The sequence below is a fragment of the Peromyscus maniculatus genome, chromosome 1 (assembly GCF_049852395.1).
Source record: "Peromyscus maniculatus bairdii isolate BWxNUB_F1_BW_parent chromosome 1, HU_Pman_BW_mat_3.1, whole genome shotgun sequence".
In the NCBI taxonomy this organism is placed as follows: Eukaryota; Metazoa; Chordata; class Mammalia; order Rodentia; family Cricetidae; genus Peromyscus; species Peromyscus maniculatus.
The window spans coordinates 67,741,971-67,766,396 of NC_134852.1; the positions used below are offsets into that span (position 1 = coordinate 67,741,971).

The window sequence follows — 24,426 nt, forward strand, 5'->3', positions numbered from 1 at the left end:
TCTAAATTGAATCTGCAGCCTCAACAGAAGCCAAGTGTTTTCATGGTGCCTAAAGTTGTAGGGACAAGATGAAATGGGTGTGAGCTAGTGAGATTCCTGCACAGTTCTCAGTGTCAATGAGGTCATAGAAAGAATATTTTACAAATGCTTGACTGACTCAAACCAGTCTAAAACTAAGTCACATCTCATCACATCCAGAAGTGATGTGAGTTTAAAATGTAAACCAGGGCAGCAGGATGGAGGCTCTATAGAAAGGATCCTCTTCCATTTGTATTGACACCACCCCCAACAATGGAGAGGGTCTGTTTACCTAGACACACAGCCATGCTCTGACCATCCCAATTATACTTCTGTGAGCTCTGACCTTCTTCTCCTGCCAATACCAGGTCTAGAGGTGTTGATACCATCAGCCTACTATTGCTGAGAACTTGTGCCAGTAGGCAGCCTGTCTCTCCCCAGTGTGCTAATTTAATTAGGCTGGCCATTCCTGGGCCTGCCATACCAAAATGGACAGTGCTGGTCCTCATTCTCAGCTCCTCTGATCTCTTCTTTCCAGAGTCCCATGCTGCCCCAATCCATTTTCCTGAACCTGATGTCTGAACAATACTCTTCCCTCCCTTTCATCAGAACCTACCCCTCCTATACTCTGTCACCTCTTGACCCCTGTTATTTCCTACTCTATTCTCTGATGCTCTGCTGGGTGTGCTGTAAGGAGCAGATGTGGAAAAGGAAGCCATAGTCAGAGCTCTCTTTTTCAGATGCTCTTGGTGTCTGAGAGAGATCAGCGTGCTGAGTCCCTGAAAAACTGGCCTTTTCCTCACCAGAAAAAAAAAATCCTTCAGAACTAGGGACATGAGCCTCTGTGAGATAACAAGGAATAGAGACTCTAATATATCATTACCACTAGACAGATCAGCAGGGCAGTTGCTTCTGAGTTTCAGCATCTTTGGTGTCTTCTTTTGCAGACAGCAATTTCTAGACCTCTGCTGTTTCAATTCCTTCCCTCTAGGGCAATGGTTCTCAACCTTCCTAATACTGTGACCCTTTAATATAGTTCCTCATGTTGTAGAGACTACAACCATGAAAATTTTTTTTTGCTACTCCATAACTATAACTTTGCTACTGTTATGGATAATACTGTAAATACTTGATATGCAGGATGTCTGATATGCAATCCCCCAAATGCATTGTGACCCATAGGTTGAAAAACACTGTTCCATGAGCTCTTTCATCTGCAGAGTGCTTGTGGTGACCATCCATGGAGAAGGGTAGGTGTTAATTACCCTCCTGTATCTGGCCCTCCAGCAGCAGGCTTTGAGAATGCAGCAGTGATGTCAGTAGCCATTGGAAGATGACTTCATCCATTACCTCTTCTTCAAGACTTATGCCATGCAGCTTTCACATAAGTCCCTTTCCAGGAATTTGCCCTTGGTTATCCTCCCTGGAAGTAGCATCTTTTGTGTCTCCTCATGTTCATTGTAGCACCTTATTCAAATTACTTGAATTGAATTATGGACACCTAAAATCAGATTTCCTTAGTCTGGTGATGGCCAGCCTATTAGGGCCTGTATTGCACCTAGCTCATCACCCACCCCCAACATTGATTCCTATGTGGTAGTCACAAAATAAATATTTGTTCAGTAAATAGATGTGTCTAGAAATCTGAGAGTCTGGTAATGAGAGCTGTGTCAACCATACTAGTGGAGATATATTATGTATTACATATTAGGTTGACTCTATGATATTAGATATTTCTTTTATTTTGTGTATACAGCTAGTCCCTGAGTCCTTCTTAGCTACCTGTGGGTCTCCCAGATGAATGGGCCTGACCCTCCATTCAGTGGGCTTGCCTGGCTTTTCTTTGAAAGACTGCATGCTCCTGAGCCACTCCTAACTTCATATACTTAGGTATCACCTGAGTCTACCATTACATAAAATAAAACAAATAAGAGTGAAGGGATAGTTCATTTGGTCAAGCACTATGCAAGCGCAAGGACTGGAGTGTGAGCCTCTAAACCAATGTGAAGAAGGTAAGTGTGGTGGCAAGCTTGGAATCTCAGTTCTGGGGAGATGAAGGCTCTCTGGGGCTTATTGGCTCTCTAGCCTAGCTGAATTCCTGAGCCCTCGACCAGTGAGAGACTTTGGGTCAAAAACCAAGGTAGACAGGCACCAAATCCTCTAACCTTGCCCCTCTCCAGAGCTCCAGCTGCATGTTTTTAGTGAGTTCTAGTGCACTCATCCCCAGTCCTCCACAGCCAATATTTCTGTTGGTTCTTGGAGCCTTATAGTCTTTTTTGGTTGCTCCTGACTGACTTGAAATTCAGATGATGGATTACTCATCCCATACATGGCTTCTTCTATGTCTGGCTCATGGCTCCAAATGTGAAAAATAGGCCATTTTTTCTGAAACCCTTGGAAGCAGCACTTTTAAACAGTTGTATTACAGTGAAACAGGGGCTACCGTAGTTCTTATTCACTCCAAAGAATGCCTCAGGACCTGGTTCTCCACTCTCCATGGCCTTTGCAAACAGCCCCTACCAAATTGACTCCTCTTTAATATGCAGATCTTTCTAGCTCCCTACCCATCAGGCCCTGATGCTGCAGAGGAGACATGCCTAACTTCAAAACCAGTTTCCCTTGTTTCAGGGAGAGGTGGTGGGAAGGAGCATAGCATGGCTAGACTCAGTCATTTCTCTAAATTTGTCTAGGTTGAGACAGGATAGTAGAAATGATGACAGCACTTGTGTTGTATTTAAATACAAGAGGGAGTGAGAATACATTACGGGATGATTGGTCACTAAACTCTTGGTCCATCATGGGACAGCTAGCAGCATCACTTCCTAGCAAAGGAATTCACTTTTTGCTGCCTCACCACAATGGCACAAGCTAATACAGGGGGTCTTGGTTCATTCCATCATCTGCTTCATGTTGTTCACCTTCCTTTCCCCTTCATCCTCCAATGTCTGCAAGGAGAAAGGAGGTATTGATTAATGTACCCATCGATGTATTTGCAACTGCCTTACAAGGCCGAGCAGATTCAGTGATTTTGAATTTAAGTAGGCTTTTCTTCTGGCTCCCTAAGCTCTTCCTCTCAGCTCAAATCACTTTAGCAAACACCAAAGGCCAAACTGGGAGGTGCTAGTGATGGTGTAGAGAGCAACACCACCCAAAATAAAACCTAATCCTGAGCCTTCAGACTGTGAATGACAGCTGGCTCCCAGTGCAAACTGATGCTTTTCCTTTTCCCTCATGACAAACCATGTGAAGCCACTCTGAAGGGGCCTCTGTGGAGAGTGTCAGACTTCATGACTCAGGCATAGGGAAGCAGGTGGCAGTTAAAGAAAGACTGGAGTGAAACTTTTCTGTTCTGATAGTTTGGAGAGTTTTATGCACATAGGAGAACTCGAGTTGATAATGGCATCCATTTCCATGTTGCTATGCTCCATGACTGCTCATCTTTGGGCTATTGTACGTTGCCTCTTTAATGAAAGTTAGTATAGATAGTGTGGAGGTCCATGGTCCAGCAATTCTGGATCAGCACAGTGTCTGACACTTCAGGACTTACCAAGCCAGCACACTATACCTACTCCTTTAACTTCCAAAGAGCAGGTGCTTTTCACCATGACCCCTGCCCCCTTACCCATTGAGATTTTGGTTGTATAACCAACCTCCCTCCCTCACATGCTACGCTTGAGAATGTAAGTGAAATGTGCATTAGTAACTTTTCTTGTGGCTGTGACAAAATGCCTGGCAAAAGGGATGTGAGGAAGGACCATTTTATTCTGGTTCACTGTTTGAGAGCTTATTCTATTATGGCAGAGAATATTAAAGTCATGGTCACATTGTGCCCACTGCTAAAACAAAGGGAGAGATGAATTCCTACACTGGGCTCTCTTTCTTCTTTTTAGTCTAAGATCCAGCATAGAGAATGATGTCATCCATATATAGGATGTACCTTTCCGCTCAATCTAATCTAGAAATTCTGCCACAGATATACCCAGGGGTTTGTCTCCTTGGTAATATAGATCCTGCCATGTTGGCATTATTAACCATCACAACTCTACACCATGTCAAATTGAAATTCAAGTAGATAATTTTCAAGTCACAGTTTTCCACCCCTTGTCAAAACCATCTCGTAGTCAAAATGCATTTCATCCAACTTATAAAGTCCCTATAGTCTTTAAGAGTTCTAATGCTCTTCAAGTGTATGTGCAGACTCTCTTCTGAGACTCAGGCAATTTCTTAACACTGAGTTGCTATAACATAAAACAAACAAGTTTCATACTTCTAACAGTCAATGCCACAGAATAAATGTTCCCTTTACAAAATGGAGAAATGGGAACATAGCAAAGAAGTATCAGACCAAAGCAGTGCCAAAACCAAGAAGGGAATGTGAAATCCTTCAGCTCAGTGTTAGGCATCTGGAGCTCCTTGTGGAATTATCTGAGATTCAAAGGGTTTGAGTAGCCTCACCCTCCAGCTCTGCAATCCTGTAGCACACAAAACCTCTTCCATAGGTCAACTCTACTCCTTGAATGCAGTATTCCTCAGCCAACATTCCAGGGTCCTGGCATTGCCGCCATCCTATCATTTCCAATGAATCTTGGGCTTTTCCTTCACAGTTAATGCAATGGACCCTGAGGCTCCCCTTCTGTGGTTATGGCTTCAGCAGCCGTCTGGAACCTTGGCTTTAAGCCTCCATCCCTGCTTTTGTTTTGCTTTGGTTTTTAGTTAGGGTCTCATTATGTAGTCTTTGCTGCTTAACTGGCCTTGAACCCCTATATAAACCAGACTAGCCTCAAATTCTCAAATATCCACCTGTCTCTGCATCTCAAGTGCTGGGATTAGTTGAGCAACACCATGTCTGGTTTCATTTTTGTGTAGGTATAACTAGTTCCATATGGACTACGTGCTGACCCTGGGGCACATTGTCATAGGTGGCTGTTTTTTTTGATCAGGGAAACCCCTCAACAGCTGCCTCAGTTTAGGCTCTCTTCTTTTGATGAATTTGGATTTTCACAGGAGGTTTTCTTCAATGGGTGGGGTTCTGCCCTCAAGATTACCTTTCCAGCTACTCCAGTGCTGAGAAAGCAGCTGGCCCTTGGTGGGGCTCATCTCCTTAACAACTACAACTGTTTTCTCCTCTTTCATCTTGTCTGAAACTTCAACTTTCTTTCCCTGGCAAAGGGCACCCTTTTCTTACCATTTTGCTCCATTTGTTGCTGTCTTTTATTGTGCACCTGGAAAGGAATAGTGAGCAGTAGCTTGAAGGCTAGCCTGCCTTGAGATTGCCTCCACCATGCCATTGATGCATTCCTTTTGAATTCAACTTCACTCAAGCTCCAGACAAGGGCTGAGACTATCTGGATTCTTTGCCAGAGTGCAGCCTAAATGGCTCCTAGCCCAGCTTTCAGTAGCATCTGTATTCCTCTGTGAATTCTCATGAGTTCGTCCTCTACTCTCTCAGAATTCCCACCAGAGTGGTCCATTTGGTTCTGTTTATAGTGTTCTAAAGGTTTTCTCTAGCTTAGTGTTCTGAACTCCCACATTCTTCCCATAGACCAGATCCAAAGACCTACAAACCACATGATCAGGTTCATAAGATCAATGACCCCAATTCTTTTTTGTGTTTAAACATATTTTTATTGTTCATTGAACATTTCATGCCTGCATACAATGTATTTTGATCTATTCACATTCTTCCTTTATCTCCTCCAACCTCTTCCGAAATTTGCCTTTAAAAAAAAAATAACCCTATGAGTCCAAGTTGTCCTTCTCATATACTAATGCAGGTGAGTTTGACCACAGGAGTGTGGGCAACTTAACAGGTGGTGGTACTTCTCAATGCTAATTTTATACAATGGAAAGGTATTTGTCTCACAAATAAATACCTAACAAAAATCATCTTGAGGAAGAAAAGGCTTATTTTGGTTCACAATTTGAGTATACAATACCTAATTACAGCCATAGCTTGGTGGCAAGAGCATTGCATTCACAATTAGGAAGCATAGAGATGAACGGCTCTGATAGATTTTTATTCAGCTCAGAATCCCACCCAATCCATGCAATGGTGCTACCCATATTTAGAGTAGGTTGCTCCACTTCAGCTAATCCAATCTAGAAACTGCCTTACATAATACCCAGAGCTTTGTTTCCTAGGTGATCTAGTTCCTGTCAAGTTGACAATATTTTCCGTCACAAGATGCTCAAGTCTAGGACAGCCAAGGTACTGGGAGATGGCTGCCAGCAAAAGAGTAGCAAATGGAGAGACACACCACACCATGGGGATAACATAAGAACTTGCCACTGTGAGTCAAAAGGCAGAAAGAAAAGGTCACCTCTAAGTAGAGGCCTTTAATGTTGTTTCCATAAAAAGAACAGATAAAGGTAAACATCCCAGAATTGCTTAACTTAGGTAATTGCAAGGCTTCTAACCAGAGAGGCTCTTCCCAGTCACTTCGCACCTAGACCTAGACCACTAGACATTATGAATTGTTAGCTGCTATGTCCAAGCTCCAAAAAGGAAGTGCAAGGGCTCTGGATCTATTGAATGTGGATGTTAGTCCTGGAAGTTGTCCACTCTGTGTAATAACTAGTTAACCCTGGGAGGTCAGTTGCCCCAGCTCAGTGGGGCCCCAGATGTCAGAGTATATGAAAACAAAGATACATGGTTTAATGTACTTGGTAGTCACCCTGACACATGAAACTAGACTGGCTTTCACTGTACAATGTTCACATCCCAGTCTCTGCTTCTCAGCCACGGGTGTGGCATCCAGTTTTGTGGCCCTCTCCATACACTTGCAAATATGTAAGTACTACAAACTAATAGCTCCCAGGTTTGCCATGCTCCCTGCCTTCTCAGCTAGTTTCCCCATGCCTATGTTTAGTTACATCTTCTCCCTGAAAATCTTTGATTTGTTATTGGTATGGGAGTGAGCATCTGTATAGGATGTACTAGGCTCAGAGCTCTACCCCTGGATGTTCTTGTAAGAAATTCCTACTTCCCTTTTCATTAAAAATTCAAATAAAATCCAAGACTCTAGCACACATTGGTTTGTCCTCTTTCCTTGCTTCTCTTCTTTTTCTGTAGAGGCCAATTTGTTATGCTGAGCCTCACACATTCTAGGCATGCATTCTGACCCTGAGCATTACCTACATTCAGAGGTGGTTTGTATGTGTGAGCTTTCTTGAAACCTCTTGCTGGGCACATCTGGAAAGGACAGGTTGATATCTGTGCTTTATCACTTTTAAGAATAATACATATCATTTATTGTTGAAATGAGACAGACTGTACAGCATGGAGAACTGCCATGTGCGCTAATGGGTTATGTTGTCCAGGATAGACTCTGAAACTGGCTTGCTCCTCACCTTTCACTGCCCACAAAATGAGCATGTTTACAGACCTGACAAAATGGCATGTGGACTCCCTCCCTGTGGAATGTACCTATATGCCTTCAAGTTTTCAGCTCAGTCCTTCAACAACAGGGTCGTGTGACTCTCACCTTACTTTCTGATGCATACACCTATGAACATTTATGCAATTCATCTATTTCTTCTTTTTCTGTTGGGTATGTGGGATGCCTTCGCCTCTGCCAACCGAATGAACTGTTTTCTCCAATAAGAACAACAAAAAGCAAAAATTACTTTCTAGTTCCCTGAGTGGGCATTTACTGATTTTGTTGGTGGCCTGAGGCAGTGTGCTGGTCTCCTTCCATGTCCTGCTGTGACTCAGGCTCCCATGTTCCCCATGTCATGTTATCTCCAGGTGAGGTTATGGCCCAGTTAAGGTAGTATATAGTAAGGGTGAGCTGAGAGTAAAAGAATATGTGAAAGTTGGGGCACAGAGCCCTCCTGCAAGCCACTTTATCTCTGGTGGATGTTTCTGGAAGGCCTATATATTTATAGCCTTTGCAAGAGCAGAAGAAAGTAGCTTCAACTGCTGGGTCGGTTTTATAGATAGAGTTCATCCATGCTGTTTGGTTAAAACGCTGTCTGTTTGGTGGGGAAACATGTACCTAGGGAGCCAATCAAATTCCCTGCCAGCCCTCTGATTTTACAATAATGGTTTCTTATCTTTTATTTCTGTATGGTTGTCTCAAAACACAACCTGTCTGCTGCTTTTGACAAAAGCAAAATTTTCTATGTATGTCACTCACTTTCTATGTATCTCTTCTTACATTTTGTTTATTAAACTCAGTGCTTGCATTCCCAAGGAAGTGTCCACAGCTTCTGCCCATTACAGGACATGGGATTCAGCCTGGATTTGTCATTGCATGCAGGAGTTACACCTGTGTTGAGCACAAACTAATTTTCTTTCTTTTCTTTCTCTTCCTCCCAGGATTATACCTTAACTATGTATTTTCAACAATATTGGAGAGATAAAAGGCTCGCCTATTCTGGGATCCCTCTCAACCTCACGCTTGACAATCGAGTGGCTGACCAGCTCTGGGTGCCCGACACATATTTCTTAAATGACAAAAAGTCGTTTGTGCACGGAGTGACAGTGAAAAACCGCATGATCCGCCTCCACCCTGATGGGACAGTGCTGTACGGGCTAAGGTCTGTCTGCTCTGCAGGGCCAGTTTTGAAGTTTTGTGGTGCATTGGCATTGAGTTTCTCACTTGAGATGATTATAGTAAGTGAGACCATGTCCTTAAATTAATTGGTAAATATCCATGAAACATTCTGAGCTTTGCAGAAAAGAAAATCTCATCACTCTAAGATTTGGGGCATTACTGTTACTATAAATAGTCACCGACAGTTGAAAAGTAGCCTTCTTGTATAGTTTGTATATAATTGGGTTGCCATATCTAAGAACACAGACTCCCATATCATAAGCACAAAGACCTGTAATTAATATTGTCCTGACACTTGAGAGGCTTTAATGGGTTTTTTCAAAGCTAGCTGAACTACTTAAAAGATGTCTACTGTGCAGATTTAAGGTATAGTCTCAGTGGTACTCAATGGAGGCAGTGCCACAGATATTTATGGAGAGATGGAGTGAGAGCCTTACACATGAGACAGAGATCTCTCCAGGGCTTAAGATGTAGTCACTTACCTGAAAACCAGGCTGCCTCCTAAGCTGCACAGAGGAGGCCCAGGACTTCCCTGCTTGATAGGAAATGACCTGATCTTCCTATGATGCTCCATTCTGCTGTCTTATAATTGTATATGATCAATTTGCTGAACGATAGTCTTAAGTCCTCTGTCTCTGAATGGATTTCATTCTGATTTTGGCTCTGTGCTGTTGTTTGGTGTGGAAGTGTGTATGTGCCTGTCTAACTTCCTTGATGCCATGGACTAAAAGCAGCCTTGAGGCCTTCTAGAAGTGGCTCACAGTTTTGAATGGAGCACCTGTGGGTCTTTTGGAGGAAGACCTATCTCAGATTGTTGTGAGTCCAGACCTTTTTCAGAAGACCCCAATAGCTGAAAGTAAAACCCAAACCAAACGTGTTGAAATCTATATCCTGTGACTAGCAGAGTTTCTAGATTGAGTTGAGGAAATTATTTAACTTTGCCTTAACTAGAAGATGTTGAATATCTTTTTTAACCAACCACAGTATTGTAGCAAAAGTTGACATTTCTGCCAAATCAGACCTTTCTATATATAAGGGAATGACAGCACATGTCAATAAAACTGTGGTGATCTTTCTCCAAAGTCTAGCCTGATGTTTCTATGGCTGGGATTTGCATTTTATATTTTTGTCCCACACTTGGCATCAGTGTAAGAGGTTGTGATAGTAGGCTGGTCTCCCTGGAAGAACACCTACCACAACATCTTTGGGATTTAAAATGGAAAGCCATTTACCTTCCTGCCTACTTCTCTCACCAAAGTAGAGGCAGGCCGCATGTGTTTATGCCATGCCTTTGTCCATATATGTGTATGTGAGTTAGGTACCTGAGTTTGGGGCTGTGTGTGCATGAGGATATATATGATGGAGGGTAGCTGGGAGCAAGTATCAACTAAAATTAACATTTTGATTTTTTTTTTTAAGGCAAAGCATGCTCTTTGGGTTCTCTTAATTTTTTTTCTTTTCATTTAAAAAATATTTTTCTTGTGGTCTCTTTTTCTTCATTTTTCATGTATTTATTTTGGGTGTGTATTCATGCAAAGAGGGTAGAAGACTGCCTGAAGGAATTGTTTCTCTCCTTCCACCATGTGAGTTACCAGGATTGAACTCAGGTTTCAGGTTTGCTGCCTAGTGTCTTTCCCCATGAGTTTTCTTGCTGGCCCTGCATTCTTTATTTTCTTGACAAAAGTGAACTATATCTATTTGCCTTTGTTAAAATCAAAGAACCTTAACTTTGGGGAATATAGTTATGTAACGCACATGCAGATGCTGTAATAAGTTTACAAATTTCATTTCAAGGTATTAAATTTTGTGCCAAATAAGAGGTAAGAGTAAGGTAAAATAGAAAGAAAACCAACTAAACAAATAAAGTATTTTTTTTAAAAAAAATTGTATCTTTAGCTCACACTTGGCCAACAGATTAAGTACTACTGCAATAATAAGTCAGGGGACCTTTCATAATAGCCTTTGTACAGCAATCTAAAAATAATCTTTTTGGTTAACTTTCCATCGGTTACCTGCAATCAGGAAGCAGCTTCCTGTGCAGCCTATTTTTTCCAGGTGCAGTTGTCTAGTGCCTCTCAGTCTTTATTGAGATCCTCCTATTTCTTTAACAATTCTTCAGATTTCTGTGGACCTACACAAATCACCGTAAGTGCAGACAGACCAGCATATACTGTGTATACAGTGTCTGCACTGCAAGCGTCTGGCTTCTTAGAAGTTGGCTAGCCTACACATTTCTATCCCGATATTCAAAACAGTATGTCTTCATAGAGTTTAACTTGAGCTTTTGAACAAAAAGCACATTAATAATTAAAGATGCTGGTTATTGTTTAAAGTTCACATACACACATATTCATCTTGTGCTGCTCTATGAAGTATAGTCCAGCCTCTCCTCTAGAAATACATGCAATGTTTCTCTATTAAATAAGGCACAGATGCTCTTATCAGTGTCACTCTCCACCCTTATCCTCAGCCCTTCTTTCTTTTATTGTTGTTACACTTGCTGAATCATGGTAGGAACACAGCAAGCCAGAGCTAAGCTAGTATCTCAAACATGGATTGTATACAGTATCTTTCGGTAAATAAGATCAGATGCTCCTCAGTTTATAGTATTGTGACATCTTTTTGTTTTGTTTTGTTTTTCCAGACAAGGTTTCTTTGTGTAGTTTTGGTACCTGTCCTGGATCTTGCTCTGTAGACTAGGCTGGCCTAGAACTCACAGATATCACCTGCCTCTGCCTCCTGAGTGCTGGGATTAAAGGCATGTGCTACTGCTGCCTGGCTCTTTATTAACTCATCAGAAGTTGAACATATTGTATCATAATACATAGAACCTTCCCAGCCTACAGCATGTCAGTATTCAATGTTGCAGTGTACGATATGTGTTGGCTGTCTCTGTCTGGAGCTTCAGATTGACTAGGAGCTGTAGATTCTGCTGACACCCAGCAATGTAACAGGGGCTCCTGGGAAGACAGCAAAATTCAAAATTCAAAATCCAAAGTCAGTTTTCTCCTGAATACCTTTTGTTTTTTCGTGGAAATACCAGAAAGCTGAAATTGACCCTCTTCGTCAGTGGTGTCTGTACTGTGTATGGGAATGGAGGAGATATATACCACCCAAACTCCCCATAGTTCTGACTTGTTGTCCCTGTCCTCATGAGGTGCTGCTGTGGAAGTCTCACCCAGAAGAGAGCACTTTCCTCCTGGCTGTGGGTGTAAGTTGGAGTGATTATACCTGAGATTTGCAATTGAATTTTCCCACTGTTGGACACTGAGCTCTTTCTTCACCCCAACTATTGCCCACAGTGGTGGTCAACCACTACTTTGAGTCTCTGAGTTTCTTTTTCATCACATATAGCCATGATGCACCAGGATCAAGGGGACTTCTGCATTTTCTGGAAAAGATGAAGATCTTTGGCTATAGACCAGAGGGAGCACACATTAGTGCCTCAGATCAGCCTTGTTCTGGGAAAGTATTGATCCTTCACTCTGCTGATGGACTGGTTCACAACTTCTTGAGAAATGTAATGTTCTACTGGTAAAGAAAGGTTAGTGGCACTGGGAACTGTTTCTCCCAACTGTTCCAGTGCCTTGAGCTCAAGTTTTGCATGAACTCATTAGTGGTCACTGACTTAGGCACAGTTGACCACAGTTGGGCACATTGAGCCTCTGGCAGAGGCCAGCTTGCTATGAAACTGGGGCATCTCTGAATAAGGCACAATGCTGTCCTGACATGAATACACCTTTTAAAGTTACCTTTGGGAAGTCATGCCTTTCAAGGTATGAGAAAGGTCTTGGATGCAGAGGGCATTTGGACTCAGGGCCTTCATCTGCCCCTACCTGCATGACTTCTCTACTTTGCCCTGCTATCTGTCAGAAGGTGGAGTTATCTTCTATCTCTGTCTTCTCTGCCTTCTTTTCAATCTCTGGATATTCTTTTGCCATTAAATGTCTTTCTTTGCCTCATTAAACATTGTGTTGCTCTGTGCTAGGGGTTGATAAGGAAGTTACAAATATAATGTCATTTGCCTTATAAAGCACCTGAGGTTGGATGATGGTCATCAAAAAAGGTAGCATCTTTTGATGGGAAATGTGAAAATATTTTGGACAGTACATTGTAAGATCCCTACTTTCTGTTAAAAACTACTGCTGAACATTATTAATGTAACCATTCCTATGGCTAAAAGTTTGAAGGCATTATTAAATCAAAGGTCTGAGCTTTGAGAGGTATTGGGGCCTTCAACATGTTGGGGTCTCCACTGTACCCAGCCTTCATCGTTTCAGCTTTATACAATAGCCTTTCATGGCCTTGTTTTCAGGATTCCTCTGCTACATCATGCCTATCCTCAACAACTCTCTGAAACTTGGAGGGAGAATTTATGATCTCCTCACTCTTGCATCTTTCATGCTTCCAAAACCACTGTTATGTAGATGGCATTGTCAAGTTTGTTGGCCACCTTAGGATGGATTGTCCCCATATTGGATCACATTAGCAGTGGCTTTTGTGTGTAGTATTTTTCTAGGAACAGGAACCTCTTCAGGCTTTCCTCTCTCACAAGTTGGAAGCTTACCTGGGAGGTGTTTTGCCCTAAGTATACCATTCCCATTGGTCTTGTAAAGCCTAGGTCACCCCGTAATAGCCCCTAACTAATTAACATTACAGCCTCTCTTTTGGCATGTGCATTGGCTATAACATTAAGCTCCCTAGTGCTCTTTTTCACTCCAAACTGTACATTTTGAATTTCTTTGTGTCCCAATTTCTCTTTAGTTGTAGATCTGCATAATAGTTGTTAGTAATAACCATTTCACAGAATCAACATTATGCTGACTCTATCAAAGAGTCCAATAGTTTTTAGTGTAGCCTTGGGCAAGGTCTTAGGACAAGGGCAGAATACATCCATACCATTTATCAAAATATCCTATGACTGATCTCTAGCCCAGTCATTAATATTTAAATATGAAGCCTCTACCTTTCACATTGCTCTCATCACTACTGTCTTCCAGGCTCCAAATAGAATGAGCTATTAAGCTCTGTTCATGGCAAAAATAGGATTTCTAGTTCAAGGTCTCAAAGCCTTTCACATTCCCCCCCAAAATCCAAATGGTCAGATTCTTTATAACAGAGAGTCTCTAGTACCGATTTCATTATTAATTACTTTTTAATTGTTGTGATAAAACATTATGAGTTTATTTTGGTTATAGTTCCAGAGGGAGAGTCCATAATGGCAGGGGAGGCATGGGAGCAGGCAGCCAAGAGCAGAAGCCGAGAGATTACATCATTAGTCATAAATACAAAGTATAGATAGGAAACTAGAAGTGGGGGTAAGGCTATAAACATTCAAAGCCTGCCCCCAATGACACAGTTCTTCCAAAAGGGCCACATCTCCAACAGGTTCCATTACCTCCCCCAAACAATGCCACCAACTGGCACCAAGTATTCAAATACATGAGCTTATGAAAGACAGTTCTCATTCAAACCACCATCGTATAGCAAATCATCCAGCTACACTAATCTCTTATTTCCAATTAAACAATTTAATTTTATACGTATATTACTTATTGTAGTGAGTTTTTCTTCTTTTAAAATAGTTTTTTTCTCATTTCTTTTTCCCACTCCACTGTACTGACTTTGATTTCCAGAAGAATGGTGAGCTGACAATATACAGCACCAGCTCATTCTTCTATGACGTGGGTGCTGTCTGAGCCCACCATCAAGGATGATGATATTTTCCATTTAGGGTAACTAATATGTGTTCATTTAATTCCCAGATAGGGAGGTGTGTGTGTGTGTGTGTGTGTGTGTGTGTGTGTGTGTGTGTGTGTGTAGAGTCTGTTAAGTACTTTCCAGAATTTTGTTATACATTGAAATATGACAAGTGAAACATGTACCAGTTTATATTTATATTTAACAACTATTAAAATGATGACCGTTGCAAGGTAACTTTTGAATGTCCTAAGTATATATTGTTTCTTCATTCTGTGCTTATATGACTATTTCTCTGACTGTTATATATTAATTTTCTACATTTATTTGTTTTTAAATGTTTATTTTTATTATACATTAAGAATTTATAATTACATCTACTTAAAGGGTAAAAATTGATGTTATGATTTATGCATGCAGTGTGGAATAATTGAATCAAAGTAGGTATCACATTCCTCCTTAAATATTTAATCTCTTTTGTGGTGAGTAAACTTGAAACTTCCTTTTAGGAATTTATAGTTAGCAATTTTGAAGTATACAGTGCACTCTTACTCTCCATGCTGTGCAGTAGACCTTGAAAATAATCTTCCTTTCTGAGTTTTTTATCATTTTAATGTTATCGTCTTCTTCCTTCTTCTCCCAGACTTTCTCAACCTCATTCTGCTACTACTTCTGTGTTTGACTGGGTTTGGTACTACATACACATCACAACAGTCTGTTTTTCTGTGCCTGGCTTATTTGATGTAGCCTAATGTTTTCCATTTCTGTCCATGTTGTCACAATGGACAGAACTTTCATTGTTGTTGTTAACTAGAGAATGTTGCATTGTTTATACTACACTTTCTTCTCTGATAATGTGTTTTTTGGTAGTTTGATTGATTTCATAATTTCACAATTGTAAACAGTGTTGCATTCAGCATGGGAGTGTAGATATCTCTTTGACAAATTGGCTTATAGTCTTTTGGGAAAGTGCAGAATTGTGAGCACATTTTCAGTTTTTGTTGTTGTTGTTTTGGGGTTTTTTGTTTGTTTGTTTTTTGAAAACCCTGTATACCACTTTCTATAATGGCTGTGCCAATTTACACTCCCACTAACAGAGTGCAGGGTACTCTTCTTCCTGTCCTGGCCAGTACTTCTTCCTGATTTTCATGATAGACATCCTTATATGTGTGTAATGGTGTTTTACTCTTATTATCAGTGAGTCTGAGAATTCTTCTTATGTCTGTTGACCATGTGTTTACCCATTTTGAGAAATGTCTCCTTTAAAATGAATGTAAACTCTCCTAAAAAGTAACTTCCCCTCCATTTTCTGGCTTTCAATAATCTTACTTCTGTTAAAACTCATGATGTGTAGAAATTTCCAGAAAATAAGAACAAATTTATTGAAATTTCTTAAAGAATTATACATTAGAGAGTTAGTAGTGTGGAGTCTGCACATTTGTATGGGCTATGTTGTCAGATACAGTCTATTAAATATGCCAGTGTGCAGGTTGATGTTTTCTGATTTCCTTTGTGTTTTGATATTATTAATCAAGAAGACTTTCATTCTGCATGCTTTGTAATCAAGTATATGTTATAGGGCTAGTTATTCACAAGAAGGTCAATATTCCTTTAAATATCTGCATGCAAATATCCTACCTGTAAGAACATTTTGGGCAGAATTTTTCCTCTTTTTATTAGTTCTTTAAGAATTTTGTACAATGCATTTTGATCATGTTTACTTATTCCTGAAACTTCTTCCAAGTCTATCCCCCTTCCCTATACCCACCCAACTCTGTCCTTTGAAAAACAGTCAAGTCCAATTTGTGCTGCCCCTGTATTCTTAGTTGTATGGCCTTCCACAGGAGCATGGTCAACCCACCAGGGGCTATACTCTTACGGAAAACCAGTTGTCCACCTCCCAACAGCTAAACATTGCCAACAGCTCCTCTGATATGGGGATGAGACTTCATTGCCACCTCTCCTTTCGATGATGAAATTTGGTCTGGTGTCCAGAAAGCACTGTTTGGCTGCAGTTATCCACATCCTCTGGCTTTTACAACCTTTCTCCTTCCTGTTCCATGGTGATTCCTGAGCCTTTGGAGGAGGGTTATGATATGGATGTCCCATCCAGGGCTGAGAATCCTGCCATTTTTTTTTTTTATTTTCTGAACCTTGATCAGTTGTGTATCTCTGCGTTAATCTTCATCTACTGAAAAAAAAAGGAGCTTCTCTAATGAGGGTTGAGAGTTGCCTTAATCTATAGGAATAATGGAAAGTCACTAGGAGTCAGATTAATATTATGTCCATTTAGCAGAATAAAACTCTGGAGTGTATGGCCTGTTTAGTTCCAGGTTCTTAGCCTGATAATGGTACCAGACATGAGTTTCTTCTTGTGGAGCTGGCCTTAAATTCAATAAAAAAATAGCTGTCTTATCCCATGATATTCTTACTGTCACTACACCAGTAGGCGTATTTTGCCAGGGAGGCCAATGTTGTAGCTTGCACTATTTACAAATAGGAAAGATTCATGATCACTTTTGTGCTCTGGTAGTATACATAGCACCTTTCAGCACTATGAAAGTTAGCCAATGGAGATGAAGCTTCCAGGTGAGTACCAGCTTGATTTCTTCATGTTCTATGACTCCTTGTATGTGGAGTATTAAAAAATGAGAACAAGTGTGGAAGGTAACCAATAGCATTCGCTAGCCTATAATTCTGGGTGCGAAGTGCTTACCACACCAAACCCACATTTCCCCAGAGTTTTCTTGAGTGCAAGCAGCAGGAAATATTAGATAGAAGGATTTAGATTGTGAAGATAAACAGATAGAAAATAAAGGATAGCCTTGAGAGGACCTGGAACCTATTCCAATGAGCCCTGACTGTCTCTGCCCCAGGGATTATAGAGATGCCAAGTGGTGGAGAACCCCACCCCCACCCCACCACCACCACCCCCCCACCCCCCGCCAGCACAGCCAAGTGCACACCATTTCAGACACCTGCACTCAAGCCCAGGGTGCAATCATCCTCTCTATGCAGACCTACTGGGTAAAGTCGAGAGGAAGCTGAAAACAGGCTCCCACAGTTAGGGTCTATGGGACTACTACCAACTCCAAAAGAGGGGGCCCATGCTTGGCACTGAGCTTTTTATTTATTAGTCTGTGGTTTCTAGTAAGTACATTGTTGCCCTGTTATAATGTAACACCAATTTAACTCTTAGGAATGTGTGTGTGTGTCTATGTGTGTATATGCACACATGCATGCATATTAGGAAGCTTCTACAATTGTAGACTTCAATATTTTCTCAAAAGGTCTTTAGTGTTATTTATCCCTCCCCATATTCTTTCCTTTACTCTGCCTCCCACCCCATGCCTAAATTAAGCCTTCCTGTTTTATCATCCACATTACTTCATTATACTGTCTTCTTTGAAAGCACTCCCTATGGCCCCCTACCAATTTCCTGTGGATTTATAGCTATTTCTAAATAAATACACATGTCTGCCAAATCAAAACTAACATCCACAGGTAAGAGAAAACATGGGATATTAGTCTTTCTGACCCTAACTTTTCTAATGCAGACTGGTGATTTCCAGCTCTATCTATTTACCTGAGAATTTCATAATTTTGTTTTTCTTAGCAACCAGATAGCATTCAACAGTGATGATACACTCCATTTTCATTATCCATTCAGCAACTGATGGACTTCAAGGTTGTTTTCATTTCTTGGGTATTATGAGAATAGCAATGAACATGGATGGGCAGGTATTTCTGCAGTAGGTGATAGAATCCTTTGAGTATATACCCAAGAGTATTACAGCTCAATCACATGGTAGATCTTTTTCTCTCTTTTTGAGAAATCTTTTATTTTCTTTTTGGCCACACCAAGTTGCATTCTCATCATCAGTGAGCAAATGTTTTCCTTTTCCACATGGCAGCATCTTTTGCAATTTGTAGTTTTATCTTATACATTCTAGTTGGGATAAGATGAAATCTCAAAGAAGTTTTAATTTGGATGTTCCTGATGAGTAAGGATGCTGAACATTTTTCCAAAATATTTCTTAGCCATTTATATTTCATCTTTTAAGAACTCTGTGTTTAGTTCCATGCCCTATTTTAGTTAGGCCACTTTTGTTGCTGTTGTTGTTTATTTGTATTGGGGGTTTTTTATGTTTAGATTTTTGAGTTCTTTGTAAAATGTAGGTACTAACTCTGGGATGTATAGCTAGTAAAAAAAAAAAATTTCTCCATTCTGTAAGCTGCTAATCTGCTTGAACGATGGTGTGCTTTGCTCTACAGACACTTTTTTAGCTTGATGGGATCCCGTTTTCTAATTGGTGGTCTTGATGTCTGCACTGTCAGGGTCCTGTTCAGAAATTACTTCCTGTGCCAAGGAGTCCAGCTGAATTTCCTACTTTGTCCTCTGTCAGACTCAGGGTGTCAGACCTTCTGTGGTGATCTTTGGCCCATTTGGAGTTGAGTTTTGTAAAGGTTGCGAGATAAAGAAGTATCCAGTTTTATTCTTCTACATGGTAGTTGTTCGGTTTGACAAGTACCATACTGTTGAGGATGCTGGGTTTTTTTCCTCTCATGTGTATTTGTGGTCTCTTTATCAAAAATCATGTAGCTTTAAGAATATGGGCTTATATTGTAGTCCTTAGTTCTATTCTACTATTCAGTGAGTCTGTTTGAGGTCAGACCATACTGTTTTAATTACTGTAACTCTACAGTATAACTTGAAATATGGGGATAGTTTTTGTTTTTGTTTTAGTATATGTGTAAGGAAATTAGATTTAATTTCATCCTTAAATGCTTATCAGGTTTTCTTGTGGAAGAAATTTGTTCCAACACATTAAAATGATGAAACATTTTCCTTCAAGGTCTAGGAACAGTCACACTACTTATTTCATTCTGGGCTTATTGTAGGTGGAACTTTTTGCCTGTTTTATCTGGTTTTTCAAATGTCTACTGTAGAGTTGCTTAGAATATCCTCTATTTAAAAAATACATACTACCTTGAAATACCCTAGTATTTTTATGGTCTCTTCATGTTTTCTTGTCTGCCTTAAAAATTCATGTTTTTCAGGAAAATGTTCTAGTTTGGATTTTCTAATCAATTATTACCACAAAGACCATATTGCTTTATTATAATCTTGGTTATTTTTTGAGGTGTCAAAATATTTATTTTAAGCTAGGCCATGAAGCTATAATTCCACTCCTATGATTCTAGGACTCAGAAGGCAGGAGCAGTGCAGTTGTCATAAATTATGTGACAGCCTAGGCTACAGAGTAAATGGCTGCTTTATTTTTACCTTTACAGTCTAAGTTTTGATCATCTCTGCTCTATTTTCATGAACACCCTCCTATCTTTACAGATTATTCTCTTAGGGATTGGGAGTGGGAGAATGGAGACTAAAAGCCTTCAGGATTCTGTTCCCCATAGAAACATGCAAGCAGAGAACCTCTCTGAGGCAATTTTGTGCAGTCCCTGAAACAGTACATAGCAATGGCCCGAATACACAATCAAGAAAAACTGTGTTCAGCAGGAAGATTTAGGCAATATTTGCTTTCTAGTTCTCAAATACCTCTTTAGCAGAGTTAAGAGCATCACATCCACTTCTTAGTCCTTCCCTAACATCAGAAGGAGGAGATGAGACTTTTGTTTTAAAAGTTATATTCCAAACTGCACATAGAATATATACACCAAGGAATGCTCTGTTCTGTTTAATTCAGAGTGTAGCCAATGAAAGAGAATGTCCCTGTTTGTAAAGGCTACAAAATGTCAGTGATGCTCGGATGCCCTTCCTGAGGACGTGAAAGAAACCATGAAAAGCATGGAATAAAAGGTGGAAAAATGAGAAAAAGAGAAAAAAAATATTCCTATAGACAAGGGAATTTAAAATTCATAACCATTTCAAGGAAAGGCATATGGTCCTAAAAGTCCTGAGACACTTTCAGTTTTGTTTAGGTCTGATGCCTTGGCACAAAACAAGCCTAAGTGCATGGCTGCAGCATGCTCCATTGCACAGCCAGTCTGCAAAGACTGAGAGAAGTGATCTGATTTTCATTCACCACACTACTGTAATCAAATTCCTAACTTCCAGCAAAAGGCATACAAAGAAGGAGAAAAAATTGTTTACCTCAAAGGAACAAAATGAATTGGCAGCTTCTTAGACATTACATCTGCTAGATAAAACTTTAAAATATCCATCTTAGCACCCCAGGTGAGAGAGAAGAGAAAGATGAACAAAGAACTGAGGGAACTGATGACTATATGTGAGTGAAATGCACAAAATCAACCAAGAAATAGAAATTATAAAAAGAGACCAAACAGAAATAATTAAAGTGATTAATACACTAACAGGGTTCAACCGTAGATTTGAACACAAAGAAAGAATATATAGACTTGAAACTGTGGCTACTAAAGGGGTTGAATCTAAGGGACAGGAAATAGGAAGAAAGAAGCCAAGTTAACAGAGCCCAGCAAACTTGTGCGAAAACAATACTAAATCAAAATTTATAGGAATCCTAGGAGATGAGAGAGAGTGGAGACTTTTGAAGAAATAATGACTGAAAGCATCACCACTTTGATGGATGTTATAAATGTAAAAATCCAAGAATCTCAGTGAACTCTGGTAGGGATAGAACCAGAGAGATCTATGACGAGGCACATTATAACCAAAATTACAAATGCTAAGTACAGAGACAATCTTGACAGCATCAAGAGAAAAGGACTCATCTCTGACACAGGATTCTTAAAAAGATTACATGCCCATTTATCACCAGAAACATTGGGTGTCAAAAACCAGTTGGATAATGATTATATAGACTAGGAAAGAGAAGCTGTCTACATACAATGCTGTATGTGAAAATGGCCCTTGAAAGTGAGAAGGAATGGCAGTTCTCTCAGATAATAAATCCTGAGATAGTTTGCTTCTGTTTAATAGGCCTACTTTAAATGAAGTGTTGAAGTGAGTATTCAAGTGTTCAGGTTTAAAGAAACAGATACTGGACATTAATGCTAAGACATATGAAGCTGTGATGATGTCCAGTGATAAGGAATGAACACCAATGTTACTAAAAGATTTGTAATTACACTTTTGAAATTTTAGTCTCTACAGGACTTAAATGATGAATTCACTAGCATTTTGCAGGCTGAGGTAGGAAAATCACAAGCCTTGACTATGTTATAGCAAGGTCTAGGCCAGCTTTGGCTATATAGCTAAAGGACTGTCTCATTGACACCCTCCACCACCAAAAAAATACATACAGATAGTTATAATCAATGTTACTGGTATACAGTGTTCAGAGACAGTTTCTAATGCCGGTGGTAAAAATGGTGCTGAAATCATTGAAGATTATGTATTAGAACAAAGTATATTGTTATAAATTTGGGATGTTAAATTTAATATGCATGGTAACCAAAAAGAATGTATCTGTGAACTAGCTGCAAATGAAATGAGCAGGAAATCATATCATGCTAACAAATCTACTAAACAACAAATAAAGTAGGTGAAAGAAATGGGGGAAGGAAAAACTTCTAATCATAAAGAAAGCAAGTGGCATTGCTGTAGAAGTCCATCCTTTCTTATTAGTAATTACTTTAAGTGTAAATGGATTGAACCAATCAAAAGCAAGAGAGTGACAGAGCAGAGAGTCTAGAAATAAATCAGGATCTAATTATACCCTGTCTACAAAAGGTAATCTGAAAGCACAGACATCTTAATTCAGATCGGAGTCAAGATCTAAGTAAGTTGAAAGTGAAAGCATGAAAATGTATATTTCATACAAATGGTAGCCAAGGAAGATGTGAGGCAATGGCGTTGATCTAAAAGAAAACCAACTCTAAGTCAAAAACTCTAGCAAAAGGTGAAACACTAGACATTGATAAAAGAGCCACCAAGAAGATACAACAACTGTGGACATATTAAACCTCAGAGCGGCAAAACAGAGGAGGCAAAGTGCCACAAAATGGAAAGGAGAGGTAGCAATTATATCAATTCTCTGTGCCGAGTTCCGAGAGTAATTTGTCCAGGTAGACCATTCACTGAAAAGGTGAATCTTCTCCTATCTGTGACCAAAAGAAACTGAAATGGGGGAGGTGGCTGCCAAAACCTACAGCTGAAAGTCTAACGTGATAGAGTGAAGCACAGTGATGGGACACAGGAATGGCTGAAGCCTTTCCCGAGGGCACACTCCTCATGGCCCCAGCATCCCATTGAAAGTTTGGTTTTGTGTTTTCTTTGTCATGTCCTGGGCTACTGCAGATTTTCTTTTTGTTCCTGTGGGCCTAGAGATTTGAGATTTCTTACTGCAGGATTTAGGGAAACTTTTGTGTAGTGAGCCAGACACAAAACCAAATGTAAGCTTAAATATGCATAGGGGAAAAAAACTGTTCATGAATAAAATCACATGTTTCCACTAATGGTGAATGTGTTTTCAGTGCTTTGCAAGATAAATAAAATTATCAATCCCCCTTTTTATAATGGAGTGGAACACAAACTGGGTATTTTGTAAAGACCCATCAACATACTGACAAACTTTTATCTAGGTTGACAAGGAAAAAAGACAAAAGATTCAAATAACTGAAATCAGATTTTTTTAAACATGGGGCTTCCCTAACAATTATTTACAGACAAACAAGAGGGGCACAATAAAGTTTATGTGCTATAAAATTATACAAATTGGATGAGACAAACACATATTTTAGAAACACAAAACCTACCAAAATGGAATTGTGCATAAAACAGAAAATATGAACTTCTCAAAGTGAAAGTTCCACACTGAACGGCTTCAGTGGTCCCTTCTACCGAACACTGAAAAACTAAAATTAATACTAGTTAACTAAAGTATTTTCAAAATACTGACAAGAAGGAGGGCTCTTGCTCACTTCTCCTTTGTCCTATGAGGCCAGCAGTCCAATTGTATCAAAGCCAGTGCCAAGAGCTACAGGAGGAGGCTGCAGATAGCATCCCTTGTGAATACTTATGCAAAACCCAACAAGTATCAACAAACCAAAACCACCAGTATAAACCTTAATCAAGTGGCAAAATATTGCAAAATAATTTCACATGAAAAATCAGTGTAATGGACTGCACAAATAAAATAAAGAAAATAACACATGATCATTTCAATTCAAATAGATCAAATAAGACAAAATTTAACATATTTTTATGAAAAGACTTGCAGTGCACAAGGAGTAAACTTGATTAGGTGATTTAGTTGTGTATGAAATGCATAAGATCATAACAGTGAAAGACTGAAAACTTCTCCCTAATCAAGAATAAGATACTCAGTTGTTACTGCTATTGAAGTAGGAAATAATGACATAAACTTACTTTTCACAGACAGCATGACCATGTGTAAAAGCTAAGGGATTGTATAAATACTCCAGTCTATTGTAGCTAAAAATGAATTTAGAAAAATTGTGGAAGACGAAATGCACAGGTAGAAGCCAGCAGTATTTCTGTCACCAGGAATGGTCTTAAAAGGGAGGTAAGAAAGCAGATCGCTTAACAAGATAAGAATTTAGTTTTTCTTTGTTAATAAGGTTTAAAAAATATGTTTAACTGAGTATAAATTGTGTGTGTGATGAGGGTGGGTACTGGCACATGAATTCAGTTACTTGCAAAGCTCAGAGGCTTTTGGATCCCTTGGAACTGGAGTTATAAATGGTTGTTGACTGTCCGATGTGGGTGTTGAGAACTGAACTCTGATCCTCTGTAAAAGTAGTATGCACTCATAACTGGTGAACCATCTCTCTGCTCCAAAGCTATTTCCCAGGCTGCTCTCAACTCTTGTGTTATCCCCCTACCTCTGCCTCTCCTTCATATCCTACAGGTGTGATCCAACCCAATCTTCATGTCTGCTTTTTTAACATGTTCTCTCTAGGTGGCCCAGAATGATGACAAACTTTCAATCTTCCTGCCTCAGGTTCCTGATTGCTGGGGTTATAGACATGTTGTCACTATACAATGACATTTTAGTCATAGAATGAAAGACATGGACACTAAAATCTATGAAATGTTGTAAAAGAATTTGAAGAAGATGTAACTGCAAAGGCCATGTTGTGTCTTGGATAGAAATATGTATTTTTAAGGTGACAGTACTACCCCAGCTATCTCCACATTCACCATAAGCCCTATCAAAATGCAATAGCATTATATTTGTAGAAA

General features: G+C 39.8%; 1 protein-coding gene across 2 annotated transcripts in view; it reads left to right on the forward strand.

Annotated features, from left to right (window-relative positions):
- Gabrb3 (gamma-aminobutyric acid type A receptor subunit beta3) overlaps positions 1-24,426 on the forward strand; it is a 241,550-nt gene that overhangs the window by 173,932 nt on the left and 43,192 nt on the right. For both annotated transcript variants that reach the window (XM_006995698.4, XM_006995697.4), the window contains exon 4: positions 8,339-8,559. In XM_006995698.4, the coding sequence (XP_006995760.1) occupies positions 8,339-8,559 (221 nt within the window). The remainder of the gene's footprint in view (positions 1-8,338; positions 8,560-24,426) is intronic.